At 37.5% G+C, this 20,619-nt stretch overlaps 4 protein-coding genes across 4 annotated transcripts; 2 read left to right on the top strand and 2 right to left on the bottom strand.

Moving 5' to 3' along the window:
• Positions 1-693: 693 nt before the first annotated feature.
• Positions 694-1,364, top strand: LOC103951383 (phytosulfokines). Its single transcript, XM_009362744.2, has 2 exons — positions 694-885; positions 1,114-1,364. Exons 1-2 carry the CDS (start codon positions 763-765, stop codon positions 1,243-1,245), a joined length of 255 nt encoding a protein of 84 aa, XP_009361019.1. The 5' UTR covers positions 694-762; the 3' UTR covers positions 1,246-1,364.
• Positions 1,365-3,750: 2,386 nt separating this feature from the next.
• On the bottom strand, positions 3,751-5,491 carry LOC103951373 (protein PHLOEM PROTEIN 2-LIKE A10). The gene is made up of 2 exons (XM_048580068.1): positions 5,355-5,491; positions 3,751-5,194 (listed from the first exon to the last, which is right to left on the bottom strand). Exon 2 carries the CDS (start codon positions 5,143-5,145, stop codon positions 3,877-3,879), a length of 1,269 nt encoding a protein of 422 aa, XP_048436025.1. The 5' UTR covers positions 5,146-5,194; positions 5,355-5,491; the 3' UTR covers positions 3,751-3,876.
• A 2,730-nt stretch (positions 5,492-8,221) lies between these two features.
• On the top strand, positions 8,222-14,933 carry LOC103955247. The gene is given in 20 exon segments (XM_048580079.1): positions 8,222-8,320; positions 8,540-8,776; positions 8,881-8,967; positions 9,055-9,155; positions 9,335-9,451; positions 9,543-9,624; positions 9,716-9,783; positions 9,883-9,942; positions 10,027-10,151; positions 10,273-10,471; positions 10,565-10,666; positions 10,777-10,789; positions 10,792-10,862; positions 10,991-11,365; positions 11,460-11,564; positions 11,678-12,439; positions 12,568-14,060; positions 14,155-14,230; positions 14,465-14,600; positions 14,752-14,933. Coding segments are annotated over 19 exon segments (4,188 nt in total). The 5' UTR covers positions 8,222-8,320; positions 8,540-8,577; the 3' UTR covers positions 14,769-14,933.
• A 161-nt stretch (positions 14,934-15,094) lies between these two features.
• LOC103951356 lies at positions 15,095-17,877 on the bottom strand. The gene is made up of 3 exons (XM_009362710.3): positions 17,277-17,877; positions 16,593-16,780; positions 15,095-16,149 (listed from the first exon to the last, which is right to left on the bottom strand). The coding sequence occupies exons 1-3, from the start codon at positions 17,779-17,781 to the stop codon at positions 15,640-15,642; spliced, it is 1,203 nt and encodes a 400-aa protein (XP_009360985.2). The 5' UTR covers positions 17,782-17,877; the 3' UTR covers positions 15,095-15,639.
• Between the last annotated feature and the right edge of the window lie 2,742 nt (positions 17,878-20,619).

The following is a 20,619-nucleotide window of genomic DNA, read 5'->3' on the forward strand; positions in this document are numbered from 1 at the left end:
GGAGTGGTGGAGGGGACTGCCTTGTGTTTTGTTCCTATAGCTAAGTCCCTAAGTTTGGGAAGAATCCACCGACACTGTAGTTTGAACGTGAGCATAACGCATTATCACCTTAATCCAAGGGTTATTCAGTTATTGACACCGAGAGTTGACTCACCTAGTTGATTTTACCTAAAATTCGGATATGAATTTAAATAATAAAACATAGAAAGAAACCATACTGGTTCCAAAATATTCCTAAACTTGTATAATCAGAAAATCATAAAAATCATAAACCTAATACAAATGAACAGGAAATAAAATCCTAATATATATTGTAACTTTTATAAAACTATAACCAGAATAAGAAACCAAATCCAAAATCTTGTCAAACATCACGATAAAAAGAAAGGATTTTATCACAACAAAACAAAAAAAAATAATCACTTTAAAAGTAAAAAATACAATTTAAATCACCTACAAAATTTTCATAAGTTGTTTTCTTTTTCAGTTACAACAGTTTAGGGTAACAAATTTTGAGGTGAAATTGGGAAGAGAATTGGATAGATTTTTTAAATTTAGGTAGAGCCAATTGTCAGTTGGCACTATTGGCTCTGATCCAACCATGTAAACCTGTCAACGAGTCAGTACCCAATTGGTCCAATTGGACATGCAAAACGACCTAACAAAACCCCCCACTATAAATCTCCACTCGGTTCTCACTTCCCTTCACACTTTGTATTCCCCTTCTCCACAGAAACTCAAAACAAAAAAGAAGAAAAAAAAATGGCTAAATATATTATCACCTTCTTCACCATAGCTCTGCTCCTCAGTTTTCAACTCACAGCCTTCGCTGCTCGTCCAGTCCCTGCTGCTTTCACCAACAACGCTCTCAAAACCCAACACCAAGTAAGTTGTTTTAATTGTTTTAATTTCAGGCGTCCTCTAATAACCATTTCATTTTGTTTTTGTTTCACCTTTTCGAAAAGATTGTGGTTTTCTAAAACTCAAAAAGTGAAATGGTAATCAAACGCTTTCTAAATTTACTAAATCTACTATTCTTTCATTAAGTTTTGTATCTTAATATTGTTTTGTTTTGTTTATGTTGTAATTTGTTGAATAAAAATATGTGAACAGGACATAGACGCGGAGATCGTTGCAGCGGAGGAAGGCGGGAGCTGCGAAGGTGTAGAGGAGGAGGAGTGCCTGATGAGGAGGACATTGGCGGCTCATGTGGATTACATATATACACAGAAGCACAAGCCTTGAACTCGTGCAGCCAATTAAAATTCTCTCTCTTTGTTTCTTCTTTTTAAAAAGCCATGCAATAATAAAGCATCCATATGTTATACTAAATAATATCATACAAGCTTATTTGGTCAACTCAATCTTTGTTTTCGAAAGACAATGGATTTAATTAGGATTAATTAGTTTGTCTTTATAATATTTCTTGTCTTTTTATGGGATTTGGCTTCATGTCCTTCTCGTACTTTTAAATTTTTCTAATCAAATTTGGATGACACATCTGCTGGGCATATGAGATTTAAGATTTCTACAAATCGCTATGAGAGCGTAACTCATTATATATGATAGTTTGATAACTTGTTCTATTTGTAATTTGGCTCACTTAATACTCTACCGCCCACGCTATTGTCAATAATAGTAACAAAAATAAACAAATTATGTGTTTGGCAACAAGAAATTTGTTGCCATTTTGCTAATAAAAGTAAAACGCCACGACAAGTCATGAACTTCTGGTATGAACAGTGTGGACTTTGGTGCAGGATTTCTTAGTTATCCATGGTTTGTGTTGATGTAATATGTTGTCAGAGTTATTTTTGACACTCTAAAAAAATATTCCGTAATATTTTCTAATAAAAGAATTTATAGAAAAAATATAAGTGCAGCACTAATGTGCAAATATCCATTCTCTATCTAATTTAACAAAATAAAATATTTGCTGTCCTCATCTGTAAAGGATGCCGATGGAAAACTAAGGCAGCTTTGTGGAGAAAAGTCAATATGATACTACAATAGATACCCGTTCACACTTTCGTTTTCTCATTTTGTGATATTCTCATTGCGTCCGTTCATTGATTCTCATTTGACTTATTTAATCCAAAAAAAAAAAAAAAAAAAAAGAGAAGTGTATAAATCATTTTCTTGTAGAACACTGCTCGCAATCATGCACCACATATTTGGTCAACTATCGTCAATGAAAGCAACTGCTAACACCCGTATTCATAATCCATGATTAAATTGTGGTGATTAAAAGTCGGAAACACAATATTAGTAGAGTGTCAAACACGTCGGCTGTGTTGAATAAAGAATTGATGTGTCATTATCCTGTGGAAGTCCAAACTTAAAACGAGCTTTTGCTGCGACTGCTTTTGGGAATTACAGATTATGAAATGCAATTTTAACAACCCACCAGTTGACATCAGAATTCCATCTTTGTACGTGTGCATGCATCTTGTCTGACCTCACAAAGATGATAAGTCCGTAATCGATCCGTAATCTTCTCGTCGGCATTTAGATCTCAAGAAGTTCTTGAGTGTCATCGGTTGTATATAGTTATGCCTTTATCTCTCTTATGACGGAACTAATTTGACGAATCAATGGAATAGTAAGCATCATTAGTACCAAACCTTTGCAATGCTGGGAGTGTTTGATCCACTTACCAAATGAAACATGAAATTTCAATTGGATGGCACAGTCCAATTGCGCTAAAAATTGCATTTATGTGCCATTAAGGGCAAAGAATCATTACTGGTGAACTCCGCCCTTCCTCTTTTGGCAACAGATTGATGACTGCCTCATTCATCCATTTCCTATAACTCACTTTCGCCGGAGACACTAAATCAAGTCCCCGTCCCTAAGACGGCGTCATCGTGCATCCCTTTTTTTTCCCGAAAACGCTAAATTGGGTACAGCTATAGTACCAACTGAGTTCTTAAGTAAAAACATGTTGGAAATAATCGCTAGAGCATACATAGTGATACCCAGTGCCACCAACTCTCTCAATTTCCAGATTTAAACAGATGAACAGCTAGCACAATGTAATGAATGGCCACTGCATAACAATTCTACGGGTAGTAACTAACAAAACGCGAGTGATAGTTAGTACAGAAACATTCCTTGCACACATAGGATAAATCAATCAAATTCCCCCGGCCCCCGGATATCTTAAATTGCATCTCCAAACTTCTTATTACAACGTTGAATTGCAACTGCTAGAAAGCCTAACCAGAATACAAAAGAACGAATTATCTCAGCTGACAAAAGAAGGCATCAGAAATGGTAACCTCCTTCGAAAGTTGCCTCCGCTCTCGGAGAACAACATGAACCAAAACAGTCAGAGAAAACCAGAATCTGCTGGTACAGGTTTTTATCACCATACCTTAATGAGACCAAATCAGAATCGTGCAGCAAACTCTTCCAAATGCGGCAACGAGATCCGTGTGCTACTAATCGCTACTTTTCTTCCATATTGAAATTATTGTGGTTTAAGTTTTCTACCTAAACAAATCAAGAACTAGGTAAATTAACTAAATATCATGAATGTTTAAACAGTAGAATCATTAATGGTCTATTTCGATTTAACTTTAACAACCCAAGGCATGATTCCTCTAGATCGAAAGTAGGGATGTTCTAAACCTCAAGATCCCACCAAAATTCAGATATGTATAGTTGCATTCACTCAAGGATTATAAATTTAATAATTAAAGAACAGAAAAGGAATAAAAGTTCCTGAATTTAAAGCATGCGTCACAATGAATCATGAACCTCCTTTTCATCATTTGAATTAAGTAACAAAGTTATACACACATAACGTTCCTCATAAGGGAGCCGTATCTGACTTATAGGAGCTTCTTACAAGGGAGGGATAACCCCATCAAATTAAGCAGTCAAGAGAACTCTTGAACCACCCAGGACGTATAAATGCAAAGCAAGACATACAGTAACTATAACTGAAGACTTCCCGCTGAAGTATCTGATGACTTGCAATCCCCTGTCTGCAACCTCCCCATGAAGTGCACTAAGGCTTCTTTTCAAGCCATCTAATAGCGTCCACAACATAAACTCAACGAGAGATCGCACCGTCTCAAACGTCACCCTCCCCGTCACATCCAGAACAAACTTCCTATTGCTCGGCACAGCCAATGTAGATGAAACCTTCCTAACCCACCCACTACTATGAATAACATCCGACGAACTCTCCACCTTCCCCTGCTTTGGAGATACCTCTCGCTGCAAGCACTCATCCGTAGTTCCACTTGGACCTTCACTCTGATCAACAATTGGACATGCATGCGAATTCGAGCTTGAACTCGAACTGGAACTCGTCAAAACCTGGTGAGATGTCCTCACAACTGTTTCCACAGCACCATTACAAACAGAAACTAGAACATCCCTCACTTTGTTCTGGTGCTTGGGATTGGTCAACCCATCAAACATATCTTCATAAACGTTGATATCTTTCGTTTTGTCAAGGTAAACCGCAACAGCAGTGCTTACAAAAACCTGAATGCAATTTGCTATGAGATCCTTACTTCTGTCACTGCAAATCACATTAACCCATGTAGGCACATCCGATGAACTTGATTTCGATACACTTGAATTCTCACCCAATTGCTCATCGGAGTAAAATCCCAGAACCAAATTCTTAGCAAAGCTTCCAACCACAACCGAAACAAACCCGGTTCCAGCTGTAGAGAAAACCTTCTCCAAAACCCTATCCGAAAAGCTCGAATTGCCCATACCCTTCTCCGATTCACCCTCATTCTTCATCTCCAATCTACACCCTCGAATCATCCCAACCGTCATAGCCTCTGTAACCCTACTCAGTGACACGGAGAACTCTTCCGACCTAGCAATCTTCGAAATCTGCTTCAAACTTTGGGGCATTTCTTCCGAATCGGATAGCAGAAACTCCTTCAAGTCCTTGGAAACAACCCCGATCGTCTCGGCCGAATCGGAGACAATCTCGGCCATAGAGATTAGGGCTCCAACAAGCTTCAAGCATCTCTTCCGCTTCCTGGCCACAGAGGGCAAATTGTAAACCCTATAAGCTCCATAGCCGGAGACCCCAAGAGCTGCGAGTATCAGAAGCCATCGCCTTCTTCTCCGAGAGAAATTCAAGCCCTTCGCGACGAGCCCAAGTTCCATTGGAGCTCGAATAACAAAGGGAAGCTGTAAAGCTTTGGTCTTTAAAGTGCTTTTGGGAAATGAACTAACAATTTAACGAATTGGGTACTGAAAATCGATTGCTTTGTGTCGATGAATTTCTAGGGTTCTGGAGTTGCAAATCCCAATGAATTGGAAAGACCAGATATTAATTGGGGGAATTCAATGAGGAGGGCGATGAGAATACGAACCTTTGCGACTTTGAAACTGTCAATTGGTGGGAGGAGAGAGACAGAGAGAGAGAGGAGACGGCGGGCGTTGCAGTGACGGAGGAGAGAAAGCGGGACGCCCCCGCCAGAAATATTTTATTGTGTTAAATAAATGACACATGAACTGACTGGATACATTACCCGCGTTATTTAAAATATCCCGTTGACCATATTTTTGGGCCACATTCTTTTTCTTTTTAATGCGAGATATTTTTTATGAGATTGTTAAAGTGAAGGAAATTTTCATGTGAAATTTTGATATACTCTGATGATCTAAATTTTTCGTAATTTTGCGTATAACTTCTATTAAAATTGTTCTTGAATTCTAAATGACTATTCAAATTTGATCAACACGAATTTCTTCAAACTCTCTTGTGCGACAAAAAAAATATTACTAAATATGAGTACTAAAACATATACTAAATTGTAAAGCCAACAACAAAACTAAAAAAAAAGTTAATCAAAAAAAACATTGACGAGGCTTATACAAAACCAAATGACATAATGGAGATGTAACAGTCTTGGCATTAGCAAATATCATTTGAACCGCCTGATCATGATTCACGGGCTGACATTGCCTCCTAAACCCTTTTCATGAGCAAAGCATCTCAACGCATCAGCAACAACAAAGACCAACCAAACTGAAACCATAAAAATAATGAACAAAATGTCGCTCCTAAAACCCTTAAAAATCCTTAAAAGTTATGAATCCTTAGTTAACGACGTTGTTTTATCCCACATTTCATTGCATGATTTGTTTGGAACGTCTTTTCCTAATTTACATTTTTAATATTTAAAAACACTGTATAATGTGATATAGAAATGGAGATACAGAGCTGATTACCATGCTTTCAAACAACCAACATTGGATTTTGATTACGACGGCGGCGGTGGAGGCTGATACATTACTTGAGGCGGCGGAGGAGGTTGAGGATACCCCTGCGCCGGATAGCCTTGTGCTGGAGGATAATCACCATAACCTATATACAACCCACACGATTCATCTCAATTTAAAAGAAAAAAACACCCACAGCACAAACATAACAAATTAAATCATAAAACTCTTTTAATATATATATTCATATGAACTTATATGGTAAGGACACTTTGATTTTAGCTCATTCAGATTTCATGCCTTCATACATGCACTGTAATAACGAATACGTGCTATTTACTTTAATTGTTTTTAAAAAAAATTGGGATTGTTTTCTTGAAATGACTTCAATTAAAATGCATGGTCATTATTATAGAATCAGATTCTCTTCAGCTAATTTTCTTTTTTTTTTTCATTATGCTTTTCAACTATAATTTATTTTTGCAATTGGATTCTCTTCTCTTAATTTTTCAACTTAAAACGCTTCTATTTTTTTCGCTCTAATTCGAAATTGGACGCCGTTTGTGCCTATGTGCTTGTGAGATCGAGATCTATCCGTCTATTCTAAAATCACATAAAAAAACCAGCATAAAATTTAATATGATCAAAATGCCCTTAAAATCGTTTTCCTTCATCTATAAAATACATAAATAATAAATTCTGAAATGGGATATCATAATATCTCATTTCGAGGTACCAAGAAAGTCAAAATTTTAATAACAACGCATCCAATAAAGGTAAAAGAAAATTCTAGATTCATTGAAGGTAATGTTAGGAAGACAAAATTTGTAAATTAAATGATGTGTCACCAATAGGAATGAGCACGTTTATCAACGTAATAAATCAATTATCAACTTTTATGTAACACAGTCATATAGGAAAGATCTCATAGATCTTATTAGATGGATGCTACTTCTAGTTTACACAATCACACTTACAATTAAATATTGTTTACAAGGTTTTTTATTTTATTTTTTACTTTCTATTACAAACAATTATACTATGTTAAGGGGATGTGAATGGTTTGAACAAGAGACACAACAAGTTAACATGCTCGATAAGGTATACGTTATAGTGTCATAAGTGTTTCTTCATATGTCCGCCCATGAATTTGATCAATCATCTTCTTGCTTTGTGAGAGGAAAACCCTAACTATCAAGGTGATTCCCACTTGCCAGTTAAATGAATTATCTTTCACCCTCTGGCATGTGACTAGAGATGCCACACAATAGGTATATACATGAGATTTATTTTTCACTACCGCTTAATCGCTTCAATCTAACACGTTTGAGACTATTGCTAAAAAAGCTAAAAATATGGTCTGGTAACTAAAAACACATTTGATTACGTTTGAAAAAAAAAAAACTTAGAAGTACTTAAAATTTATGGAGGTGTTCGTAGTGCATAAAGAAAACTAAAGGCTATTAAATTATTAACAATCGAGCCATAGTTATTTGTAACAATTTGAAAAATAAGAAAGAAAAAAATAACGTTAGGAAGACTAGATTTATAAATTAAATAATGTGTCATAAATAAAAAATAAACATGTTAATCAAATAATCTAATTGTTAACTTGCATGTCTTTTAGTTTATAAAATTAAGTCTTAGCATTAATTCATTTGAAAAATAAGAAAAATAGACCATTAAAAATAAAAGAAAACCAAAGGTTACGAAATTTAGTTGGTAAGTTTTGTTCTTAATTGAGGAAATTAATTGGAACCTTAGTTTAATAAAGCGTTCTCTGTCCGAACTAAAAGTCAATGAGACGCCACGTGGCAACTTATTAGGAGCTGCCAACTGACGATGTTAGAAGGTGTCAGTGACGTCAAATAGTAGTTGTGATTTTAAATTCAAAATTATTATTAGAATTGCGCGCTGTTTCGACTTCCCTCCTCTCTCTCTCTCTCCGCCACTCCTCTTTACTTACTCAAAGCTTCTCTTACACGACTCAACGGCTACTCTCTCTCTCTCTCTCTCTCTCTCTCCGGTTAAAGCTTCAAGCTTCAAGCTTCTAGTTTTCGGTTTTCCTCTGCTGAAAGCTCCAAAAGCTTCATCATCTTCACCTGATATTGTTGTGAGTCTGCGTTTTTTCATATATTCTGTCTTGAAAAAGATGGATTTTATTTATTTATTTTATGCTGTTGAAGAAATTTGTAGCGAAATCGGTTGAGGTGATGGGAGTTGGGATTTGCTTTGTTTTCTGAGCCATTTCTTCCCTGTGCTCTAAACTTCTAATTCGTTGTTTGGTTTTGATTTCGGCTTCACTGGCGCATTTCGTGGTTTTTCGGTGTAGGTTTGCATTTTGCAAAGTCTCAAGGCCAAGCATATATTATGATGATGGCTTCCAGAACTCCCGGAACGCCAAGAGCTAAGAAGGAGAAGATTGTTGTGTTAGTGTGTTTAAGGCCTCTAAGCAAAAGGGAGGAGCTCGCAAAAGAACAAGTTTCGTGGGATTGCCTCGGCGACAACACCATTGTTTATAAACCCCCGCCTCACGAACGTTCCACTCAATCCGCCTCGTTTACATTTGGTGTGTAAAAACATCTAATTGTTCCCTTATCTTTGATGATTCTTATTGTATTTTTGTTATGATTGATTGTGTAGATTATTGATCACTGATTACCTGTTTTGTAGATAAAGTTTTCGGTCCTGGTTCAACCGAAGCAGTATATGAGGAAGGAGTGAGAAATGTTGCCTTGTCTTCTCTGATGGGAATTAACGGTAGTGATTATCGCTCAAATCATGTCATGTTTTTCCATCTAAATCTCTACTCGCATTGAATGATTGTTTACGTTCTCTTGTTCGCAGCTACTATATTTGCTTATGGACAAAGTGGCAGTGGCAAGACATACACAATGAAAGGAATAATGGAAAAAGCTGTCGATGATATCTACAACCATATAACGAATGTAAGCTCCCGAAAAACCTTTTGTTGATGGTTCTATAATTTTTTTCGTTTATTGGTTCATGCCTTGGTATATGTCTTGGTCCTGTTCTTCACCAAGAATTGCAGTTTTCTGCTGCTGTTTCTGCAGTTTGGTTTCTGCAGTTTGATTTACTAAGCAGGTGTTGCTCTGTTTGTTTGCAGACTCCAGAGAGGGAGTTTGGAATAAAAATTTCGGGACTTGAGATATACAATGAGAATGTCCGCGACTTGCTGAATACAGAATCTGTTGGCAATTTAAAGCTTCTAGATGATCCAGAGGTATTGCTTTGTAAAATTACCATAATCTTCGGTGAACTAATTACTCCTCCTTTGACTTCTCATTCAAGTTCTAGTGTTTTCTTTAATGTAGAAAGGAATCGTGGTTGAGAAATTGGTGGAGGAAGCTGCAAGCAGTCATCAGCATCTGAGAAGTTTAATCGGAATTTGCGAGGGTGACTCAGTGGAGCCCTTCACTTGAGTTAGCTTCGTATTCTCTCAAAGTTTTTTCATTAGCAATTAGTTAATCAACTTGTTTTTGTGCAGCTCAAAGAGAAGTTGGTGAAACTGCTCTAAATGATAACAGTTCACGGTCTCATCAAATAATAAGGCTGGTCAGTTCCTTAATCTCTCTCGATCATAACATCTTTGATGTTTTCTAAACAAGTACTTTTCTTCTTCCGACGACTAACTAATATTGTCTTTCTGTACAGACAATTGAAAGTACAGTCCGTGAAAGTTTAGACTGCAGGACGTCTTTCGTTGCAAGCCTGGTAAATCTAAAATAAGAAACAGAAGTTTCACCTGAGTTGGATTCTTGGTTAACAGCTAAAAACTGCAATCTGAATGATCTGCAGAATTTTGTAGACCTAGCTGGAAGCGAAAGAGCTCCAGAGACGCATGCAGACGGTGTTAGGCTAAGGGAAGGCTGCCATATTAACCTTAGTTTGATGACACTTACTAACGTTATCAGAAAGCTCAGGTCAGAATCTATATAGCAGGACAGAAGGACCATTTCAAAGTTTCAAGTATGAGATTACTTGATAGATATATCTGATATATAGTCAATTTGGTTGCTCACTCTTCGAATTGATGATTATCAGTGCTGGAAAATTAAGTGGTCATATACCTTACCGAGACTCAAAGCTCACTCGCATATTGCAACATTCCCTTGGAGGAAATGCTCGCACTGCCATCATATGTACCTTGAGTCCAGCACTGAGCTACGCTGAACAATCTCGAAACACTCTCTTCTTTGCTACACAGGCAAAGGAGGTAACAAATGATGCCAGCGTGAACACGGTATCACTTATCTGCTTATCACCTTTTTTTCAGTTTGCCTTTCTAGAATACAGAAGCTATTAATCCATTTGTTTCAAAAAAAAAAATTGCTAGGTTGTATCAGACAAGCAGCTAGTGAAACACTTGCAAAAGCAAGTAGCTAAGCTGGAAGCAGAGCTGTACACCCTTTATCCACTGAGGGAAAGAATTCAGCAGGTAAACATTCATATAACATCTGGCCGCTTGATATTTTATTTGATGTGTTTGTGTGAATGTATATGAATTTTTTTTTTTTTTAATTTTTCATAAAATATGATCCTCACTAGATGGAAATGGAAATGGGGAATTGAGAAGTGAAAGAGATTTGGCTCAATCTCAAGCGGATGAGTTGCGCCATAAACTTGAGGTTCAGGTGAATCCCGAACTTATGTTCGTTCTCCCTCTCGCTGTTCCCCAAGCCCTTGGTCTACCTTTCTCCTCTCCCCCGTATAAGCGTTAGTTTTAGATTTGTCATTAATTCTTGTTGTATGCCAACTTCAGAGTTTATATCCATTGGAATTACCTCATCGCTCTGTGGACAACTGTCTCTCCTACACTGGTGTGCTACCAATATCATTTTATGCCAAGGAACTAGGAGATTGTGATACAGCAACAAATGCAAGGACCAAGCACTCCATTAGGCACTCGTCAACTCCTCCTTTCATGCCAAGACGTGAAGTTCTAAAACATGAAATCTCATCAGAGCAACTTTCGGAGGAACCAAGTCGAGCTCTAAAACTAAAAGTGCTTTACAAAAGCAAATTGGTGATTCCTCCTTGCATTCAAGATTTAGCTTTCAGGTGCTTGGAGGATTTATTTCGTCCTCAAATAAACTCTCTCTTACTTTCCACACAGGCAAAGGGTGAATCTAACATGGTACTACTTTTTTGCTCATCACGTTTTTCAGTTTGCATTTTTACTTACTCAGAATACAAACCTATTAATATATTTATTTCAAATACTTCGCTAGGTTGTTCCGGACAAGAAACTAGTCAAACGTTTGCAAATGGAAGTGCTCAGGCGGGAAACAGAGGTACCCACCGTGTCAAGGGAAGAAGATTTAAGAATTCAGAAGGTAAACCTTCCATACAAAGTCTTGCTCGATATTTTATATCGTGTCTGTAAATGTATATTATAGGAATATTTTGTATTATGTTTTCCTAAATTTTTACTGTGTTCCAAATTCAGGTTTTAAACCAATTAGAATTACCTCATCCTTATGTAAAGAAACTTATCTTCTGCATCGGTGCGCTTCCTGCAACATTTTATGCTGAGGAGCTAGGAGGCGGTGATAGGGCAAGAAATACAATGATCAGGCACTCCATGAGGCTCTCATCATTTGCTCCCTTTACGCTAAACCATGAAATTCTAAGACTTGAAGTCCTGCTGGTGCAACTTGGGGAGGGACCATGTCGAGCTTTGGAAATAGTATTACAAAAGGAGGTAGCTATGCACGGACTAGAAAACCATGATAGGGCAAGAAATACAATGATCAGGCACCCCATAAGGCTCTCATCATTTGCTCCTTTCATGCTAAACCGTGAAATTCTAAAACTTGAAGTCCTGCTGGCGCAACATGGGGAGGGACCAAGTCGGGCTTTGGAAATAGTATTACAAAAGGAGGTAGCCTGGCAGGGACTAGAAAACCAAGATGCAGGTGAAACTTTTTGTAACCTGCAAGCAGAGATAAAAGAAACGCATTATACCAGTTCTCGGCCAAAAGAATTTGAAGTAGGAAGTCTTGTTCCTGTTAATAAAAATGAAATTCCTAGACTTCACTCACAGGGCAGCGCCATTGCAAATCTTGAAGAACAGTTTCCAAACGTGCAGTATGTTACAGACAAATTAGTGTCTCTCCCTTGCATTCAATTGTTGGCTTTGAGGTTCTTGGAGGATTTATTTCGTCCTCGTGAGGTTACTGGTGATGTTTTGGAACAAATTAAGAATGAGGTAATATAACTAGTCAAGCATTTTATTTACTTCATTTTATTTAAATGATTCTTGAAACATTTAACTGTAATCATAATGTTCAAATGTTGTCAAGAAGATGAAACGGGACCCCTCTTGGTGTTTTGCAGCCTCTAATACATAACATAGTTCCGTTGCTCGGATCTTGGCAAGAAGATGAAGCCGAAGATGATGGTGGCTTTCATCTTGAACCAGGAACATCAATTGCTGCTCCTCCAGATGTATCTGCTGTAGAATATGACTATATCGGTGAACATGTTTTTCATGTTAAAGTAGAACATCCTGCAGATAGATATGAGAAGAAGACTATTTCTGATGAAGCCAAAGAGCTCATGGATTGTCATAGGGAGACAAGTGACAGCAGTGCATTCCGTAATGGGAAGATTGATGTCTCCGTGGAAAATTGTGATTTCTTGGGCTTCCTATGTAGTAATGGTGGTCAGTTGCTGATTTGTAATACAAGTAATTGCCCTTCGGTATTTCATCAGAACTTCGAGTCTGACTTAATATGCTATAAGAAGGGTAAATATTACTGCCCCATCTGTTCATATTCTCTTGCTCATGAGAATAGGCTGGGTGAGATAGAAGAAAAGTTGAGAAGAAAGGCAGTGGCTTTTGAGGAAGTCTTCTCCGGCTGTTCTGATGGTTATATCGTTGATGAACAAGTGAATGCGCGAAATGAAAGTGGTTACGGTTGTGACAGTCAATTTGACGATGCTCAAGTTCATAACCAATTTGTCAGAGTGGAAGACAATGAGATCAAAGAAGGGACGGAGTTTGAGGTCGAAGATGAGAACAATGGTGGCAACAGTGTCAGTTGTAGAGGTGAAGGCACCAATGAAATAATTAGAGGAGGTTCTGGACACCAGTGCGTATCTGAACTGCTTGAGTTGCAACAGGATGAGGAAACTGCTGTCGAAGAAAGTTCAGACAAAAATGAAGAAGATGAAGATGGGAAAAGGGTGTTTGCGGAGAAAGAAGACGAAATTGAGAATGCAGAACTTATGCAACCAGAATCAATGGAAGTGCCCTCAAATACCATTTTTCTATCTGACACAGAGTCTCCTGTAGTGCATCAAAGAAGGGAAGACAATGAGATCAAAGAAGGGATGAAGTTTGAGGTTGAAGATGAGAACAATGATGGGGACAGTGTCAGTTGTAGAGGTGAAGGCACCAATAAAGTAATCAGAGGAGATTCAGAACACCCGTGCGTATCTGAACTGCTTGAGCTGCAACAGGATGAGGAAACTGCTGTCGAAGAAAATTCAGACACAGATGAAGAAGATGAAGGTGGGAAAAGGGTGTTTGCGGAGAAAGAAAACGAAATTGAGAATGCAGAACTTATGCGACCAGAATCTCTGGAGATGCCCTCAAATACCATTGTTCTATCTGACACAGAGTCTCCTGTAGTGCATAAAACCCATGAAAAAGCGCCAAAGAGTTTTACCATCGTTCTGTCTGATTCCTCGGAATCTGATGCTTCAGATACTTCGTCTCCTTCCATGGAACCGGAAGTTTCAGATACTTGGTCTCCTCTACTGGGCGAGATACAGCCTAAACCTAAAGCTCAAAAGACAAGAGAATCTGGAAATCAACCAACGAGGTGATTGGGGGTTAAGCTATCGATTTTGAGTTTATTTTATGAACTTTTACATGCAGTTATCGATTGTTAATCAACTGTTTCTCCTAATATGCAGGTCAAACTTGCCACTGCCTAGAAGGAGGCGGCGTATGAGATTATACTGGACAAGAGAAGAAGAAGAAAAGTTGAAGGTATTAATTATCTAAACTGAAGTAGTATCATGGATGTGTGATTTCATCCAGATTATATAAACCATCTTGTTGTTACGCTTCATTTCGAAATTCAAATTGTCGTTTCTATGATTTCTTTCATTTTCTTAAACTTACAAATGCTTAAACTCTCCATTTCCAATCAAATTTCGAAAAGTTCTTGGAAATTTTCTATTTTGTAGTTGCGTCGGAATCTAACTTAAGTAAACTCTCCAGGAGCTTGTGAACAGTTTTCCAGCCACTGGAAAGTACCGATGCTGGAAGAAAATTTTGGAAAATGGTCGTGATGTATTTCACAAGGATCGAACTCCGAATGATCTGAGAAATAAATGGGGAAAGATGCGGGTGAAAGGTGCGGTTGATCACTTTTTCACTCTCCGAGAAAACATTTGTTCCTTTCGAAAAATGAATTGAGGAAGGAGTTGCTTCGATCTCTATGACTATTTAATCGCATTTGCACATATATTTCCCTAAAACGAAGATGTTATATCGCTTTGGTGCAGGCAAAGCTGAATTCTGACTTCTGAAAGCGGCGAACTGTACAGACCGTACTCAAACCTTGCTTCGTGACCATCGACATTCTTTGAGATTTTGGATCAAAGAATTTGACTTGATATGTATATTGACTTAGTAGCATTATGTAAAAATGTTTTTGCATCCTAAGAAACCTGTACATATCTCAGCATTTGCAAAAAGTATAGCAGCAGGCCATCAGTGACTCATACACCAGAAGGCTAGCCAGACATAAAACTAAAACTTGGATTACAAGAAACCGATGTGAATTACAACGATATGAGTTAAAAACCAAGACTGCATACGAACAAACTAATTACCATAAGGAGAATAGATCGAAATTTGCTCCAGATATATTGATAAGCCTGGTCTTAATCTTCTGTAGCTTTCGCTACGAGAAATCCTTGGCTGCCCCATAACGAGAAACATAGTACAAGTTCATGAGGAGATGGTAAAATATATAACAAGAAAGACAAAATTGTTTGTATATTTTCTTTCTAAGACATTTCATGGATGAAATGACCACTTCTAACCTCTCTCTCTCTCTCTCTCTCTCTCAACTGTAATTACAATCCTATCACAACCAATCAAACATATACTTTTCAGTAAAGATTTGGACCACAAGAAATCAACATATCATGTACAATTTGGTATTAGAACAAATAGCATCATCACCAGAGGCTTGAGTCCCAGCGGGACTATTCAGCAGGACAATCAGCAAGCATTTACAAGAGTCCCAGCGCAGGACTATACGACAGCGTACTTCACAAGCAGTAGTGTCCTTGCCACTACCAGTTCATCCATGGACTTGAAGCTCCATCTTCTATTCAACGAGCAGAGCATGTGCCGAGGGTTAACCTCTCTTTCCTTGTGGTTTCTTATTCCTTTGAGACAATCTTGAGTTTTGTGGATGCAAGGAAATCATCGTCCTCTAGATCACTGAAAGATATGTCGTCTTCATTGATTGCGTGAATAGCTGTTCCACTATACCCATCTAATTCAGAATCTTCCTCTGGCCAGTCATCATCGTCATCATTTTCGTAGATATTATCTAGCATCTTCGAGGATGGACCAACTGTTAGATTCTTCTCCTCGCTCTTAATGATGGGCTTTTCTTCAATAACAGACTTATCAATAAATGCGATTTCATCACTCTCAACTGGATGCTTCTCAGTCTCATAAGCCGTGGGGGACATTGTTGATTCATAAGGATATGTCCTTAGCATCTTGTCCTCGTAATAAACACTACAGGATGAGACTGGAGCACAATCTTCGTGTAGTATATTGGAATGGTCTTTTAAAAAAGAAGGGTTTCTTCCAAATTGATCAGCTTCTAATGCAGTATAACAATGTAGCTCCTGCATCCACATTGCTCTGGCTTCCATTACCTGCGACCAATATGATATACTACATTAAATTTCTAATCAAACAAATAGTGCCATTTTTCTGGAACCATCTAGAATTCCTAAATCCTAACTTTATCCCGAACTGGGAAGATCACCTGCAACCTAAATAGACTATTGAAGTTGAACATCTAGAACTATGAAATTCCACCCCGGGACAACCCCATGGAGGAGTTCAAGCAGCTACTAGCATCCAATAACAACGAGGACTTGTGATATACAATCAAGCTGATCATGAATGGCATGAAGCAGCATTTCCATCATTACAATGCCACAAAGTGTAGTTACTAAGTTCAACTAATCCTTATAGTGTCAACTGATTCCATTTAATATAGCTTTAAATCTCAGGGTTTAAGTTGGAAGAAGAATCAAATTTAATCAATTGACTGGCAGACACTAATAGTAATAATACAAAGAGGGAAGCTTACTTGGGGTGTGGACAAGATCTCGGCGTCCTGCTTATTGAGCCTCGAATGCAGAAGAACAAAATAGACTTTCCAGAAGTAACTCTCACTCATATGGCACGGACAGAGTTCAAATCTCAAAGCAGCTAATCTTGGCGCAAGATGTTCAATCACCGTAGCATGCTCTTGCTGGGCATCAGACATGTCAAAATCTAAAATAAGAAAGGTGTATCAATTAGACACCAATCCCAAAACTGCATACTTAGAAAAAGCAACAATCTTGATCAAGAAAATCGAAAAATAAAAAAACCTATGTTCAAGTATTCCCTCCATTCCTCTACCCCCCCCCACACCCAAATGTAATTTAACCCATCTTCCAACAATTTTACAATGCACTATCTCAAATTTCTGCGACTAATATCAACTGCATTGTGCATAAAATTAAAATCCATCGCCGCAACGAGACAAGCTACGAACCATAAGCAACTCTACTGCCACAACCTTATGCATTGTACTACCAAAATCAAATGAATCTTCAATAACACATTGAAATTCGAAGATTAACCCAACAATTTGAAGGATAATAATGCAATATACATTTGAACTGCACGAAATTTTCCACATTTCAAAAATTCGCCAATGAGATCTGAATCCTACATTGAAAAATACATACAGTATACAATTTCGTATACGTATTTCCATACATACCGCCCAAATCCTCCTCTTCGTCGAGAGGAAAGTCCAGCCACGTCTCCGGATGCATCGCGATGTTCCTCGCGAACGCCAGCACCTCCTCAGTGACCCCTACGGCGCAATCCCCCTCCAATTCCTCCTCCTCTTCTCCTTCACCAAAATCCATCGCCAATTGATCGGGCGGTTCGGATCGACCGATGTCGGGAGGATCCGTTCGATTACTGGATGGCAATGAAGGGTACGGCGGAGGCGGTGGGGGCGGCGGCGGAGCGAGGAATGATGCGACCCCCCAGAATTGGCGGGTCAGCGTCTGCTTGAATTCGTCCAAATCTTCCCTCACGCCTCGGGTCTGGTCGTCGTCTTCGTTCTCCTTATCTGAAGATTCAATTTCGCTTCTTCGAACGACGTCGTTGTCGGCGGTGGTTGGGATTGCTGATTCGTTGGGTACGACGTCGTTCTCGGTGTCGCCGTCCTCGTCGAGCCGGAGAGAGTCAGCGAGAGAGCGAGCGAGCCATGACATTTTTTTTTTTTTTTGGAGTGGAAGAAAAAAGTGACGGATTTGAAAAAAAAAAAAAAAAAAAAAGAAGGAAATGGGACGTTCGAAAAAGGTTCGGGAAAGTGCGGGGAAGAGTTCCGGTGTGTTTTGAACTGCCGTCGTCGATGTTCGTGGAGCATATGGGATAGCGACACGTGTGCATGTTCCCGGGTGAAAACAACCGAATTATTTTGTCCGGCACGAGAAGATTTAGGTAGATCCGGATATGATTTATTCAATCATATGGAGCTCGAAAAGTGCCTAAGAACGACACGTCGTATGATTAGGATGAAATTATATTAAGAAGGGTGTCGTAACGAAATACTCATAATACTGTTCACTTTTAACGTTAAAGATATTTTTATACTAAAATATCACTTGTGATATTTTTCACTCACAACAACTTTTTATTCTTTTGATTAAAACTCAAAGCTTTCAAATCATTTTCATTAGTTTTTCTTATTAAGAATTTTCATGGGCCAGTAGAAAGGTGAATGAAACTTTACTTTCCAAGCTTGAAGCCCATGAATTAAATGCATTTTGGGCTTAATGCAATAAAAGAGTTCCAACTTAAAAAACCCAAATACGACTTAAGTTCACTGTCTGTCACGAGGGATTCTGGTGTTACAAGTTCACATAGCGTGCTATCTCGAGAAACTACTTTTATTTATATTTTTTGTCAAACGATATATTTTGTTAAATTCGATGTTAGATTAGTCACCAACTGGAGTTTGAATCATGTTGTCATGCAAAAGCTCAATGCATTTCCATCACTATGGTAAAGGGCCACTTGCAACGAAACTAATTCTATATTACAACTGAATTTTATGACTATAAAAGAGTCTAATTGAATTTGCATATACATACCGAATGTTTATAATGCTATATAAAATAAATAAATAACAGATAATTGATGGGTCCAGACAGGGAAGTTGCTTGACAAAATAACAAAAAAGATGAAGGTATTGATGAGTTGCTTTGAGTAACATTATTTTTCTTTATTTGAAAAAAAAATGAGAAAAAAATGTTTTGTTTATCAAAAATAACAAATTTCGTTAAGTTCCTGTATGAGAAGCCAAGTCATGAAAATGTTACAAGTTTCATCCCAAGTAAGTAAAAGTTACATAAGAAGTCCATATTATTTCAACAATTTGCTTGACCTTCGTCTCAATGTTGGCAGGTTGAGTTGGTGGTTTTGCGTTAGGTTTAAAGGTGATGGCCTAATTGGGGTGGTGGTTACCGTTAGTTGGTAGAGGCTATACTTTAATGACTAGTTGATTTAGCTGATTTTTAACAAATGCTTAACGAATGTGACATTTTTAATAGATTAGATACTTGTTTGAAATATTTAAAAATATCGAGACCAATCTAAAAATAATACTAAAAAGTTAGGATTTTAAATACTCAATTCTTTTTTATTTTTGGCTACATTATTGTTAATGTATATCCATTCAAAGATGCTAGATGTTGCAACTGTCGCAAAAGGAGTTTTGGGTTGTCAATGTCGTCGTCTCTCCTTTTCAAGTAGACAAGGTTTCAACCCTCTTTTCCCCCACTCCACTCCACTCCACTCCAAAATTTGGACAAATTTCTTTTCATTACCAAAGGGCCCAAAAGGAAGAAGTGTCCATGTGCACCCGTTCGTGACAGCAAAAGTGAAATGTGAGGGCCCTTCAAACCCCACCCTTCGACATCTAAGTTTCAACAAAGTTAATTCTGAGCAGGCGAGCAGACTAAAGTTCTAAAGCATGTAACACACAATTTGAGGTCCGTTTGAGATTGCTTCTGGAAAGTTTAAAAACGTTGTTTTACAACTAAAGGGGATTCTGACTGCGTTTGATAGAAAAAAATTAGAAGTGTTTTTGGGTGCTAAATACTTATTTAAGAAACACTTTCAAGTGTGTTTTTTAGGATGTATTTGAGTTTTCAGTAAAAATTTGAACGTGTTTATAATGAAACCATTTTTAACATAAACTCTTATGAGTAAACATGTTTTGTACACAAGGAATCACAAACGAATCCTTAAACAACACTTTGTAAAACTTATTATGAACTTATGGTGTGATAAATATTTTAGAGTGTTAAGAACAATTTCTTATATTGTATAGATTTCCAAATTTAGTCATTCAAAAATCCATTTTATGGTTATAAAAAAAATAAAAAATAAAAAATAAAAAAACCAGTCAAGTTCCGTTTTTTATAGTTTGATTTTTGAACTGATAAAAATTTCCAGGAATCTACATTCTACACTATAAATATTTTTACAGCAATACAAAAACTTTAGCTATAAAAAAAATATTGAAACTTTGGAAACCTAGATAAAGAATAACCCTTCTTTAATGTTAAAAGAAGAGCAAACCAATCATAAATAAACACGTATCTTAATAATTGAAATGAAAAATATAATTAGACACTTGTTCATTTATAATCGGATTTCAACTCTTCGTTCAACAGCAAAATATTTTTCACCCTAAAATGGAATGTTAGCTGTTGGGACCCTGCACTGCAAATTTCATCTTTAAGACGATGATCAATGATTACTGATAGGACTTTGGGATTAATGTTTGGCTAATTTTCTCTGATATTTCTTAATTTATATTGTCCACTGAATTTCATTGGATTTTATTTTTAATACTATGATGGTCCAATTACTTTGGTGATCGATGATGAAATGTGAATGATGAGTAATTAAAAGCTCAGTCAATTTTTATACCCCTTTGTCGTTTTAACTTTTTCCATTCACGTACGAAACAAGAAACCTCCTGTGTTTCTTTTCTGCTGTACCAGCTTTTTCCAGAGAGTAAGACATTGTTCACTTTTTCT

The sequence above is a fragment of a genome, unplaced genomic scaffold (genome assembly GCF_019419815.1).
Source record: "Pyrus x bretschneideri cultivar Hongxiangsu unplaced genomic scaffold, Pyrus_bretschneideri_v1 Contig1, whole genome shotgun sequence".
Taxonomy (NCBI): domain Eukaryota; kingdom Viridiplantae; phylum Streptophyta; class Magnoliopsida; order Rosales; family Rosaceae; genus Pyrus; species Pyrus x bretschneideri.

Excerpts from the sequence above, each read along its gene's own strand:
- LOC103951373 (XM_048580068.1), bottom strand. The coding sequence starts at position 5,145 with ATGGAACTTGGGCTCGTCGCGAAGGGCTTGAATTTCTCTCGGAGAAGA.
- LOC103951356 (XM_009362710.3), bottom strand. The coding sequence starts at position 17,781 with ATGTCATGGCTCGCTCGCTCTCTCGCTGACTCTCTCCGGCTCGACGAG. Across the intron at positions 16,781-17,276 it reads CGAAGAGGAGGATTTGGGCG|ATTTTGACATGTCTGATGCC; the intron begins GTATGTATGGAA and ends TTCTTATTTTAG. Across the intron at positions 16,150-16,592 it reads AGATCTTGTCCACACCCCAA|GTAATGGAAGCCAGAGCAAT; the intron begins GTAAGCTTCCCT and ends TATTGGTCGCAG.
- LOC103951383 (XM_009362744.2), top strand. The coding sequence starts at position 763 with ATGGCTAAATATATTATCACCTTCTTCACCATAGCTCTGCTCCTCAGT. Across the intron at positions 886-1,113 it reads CTCTCAAAACCCAACACCAA|GACATAGACGCGGAGATCGT; the intron begins GTAAGTTGTTTT and ends ATATGTGAACAG.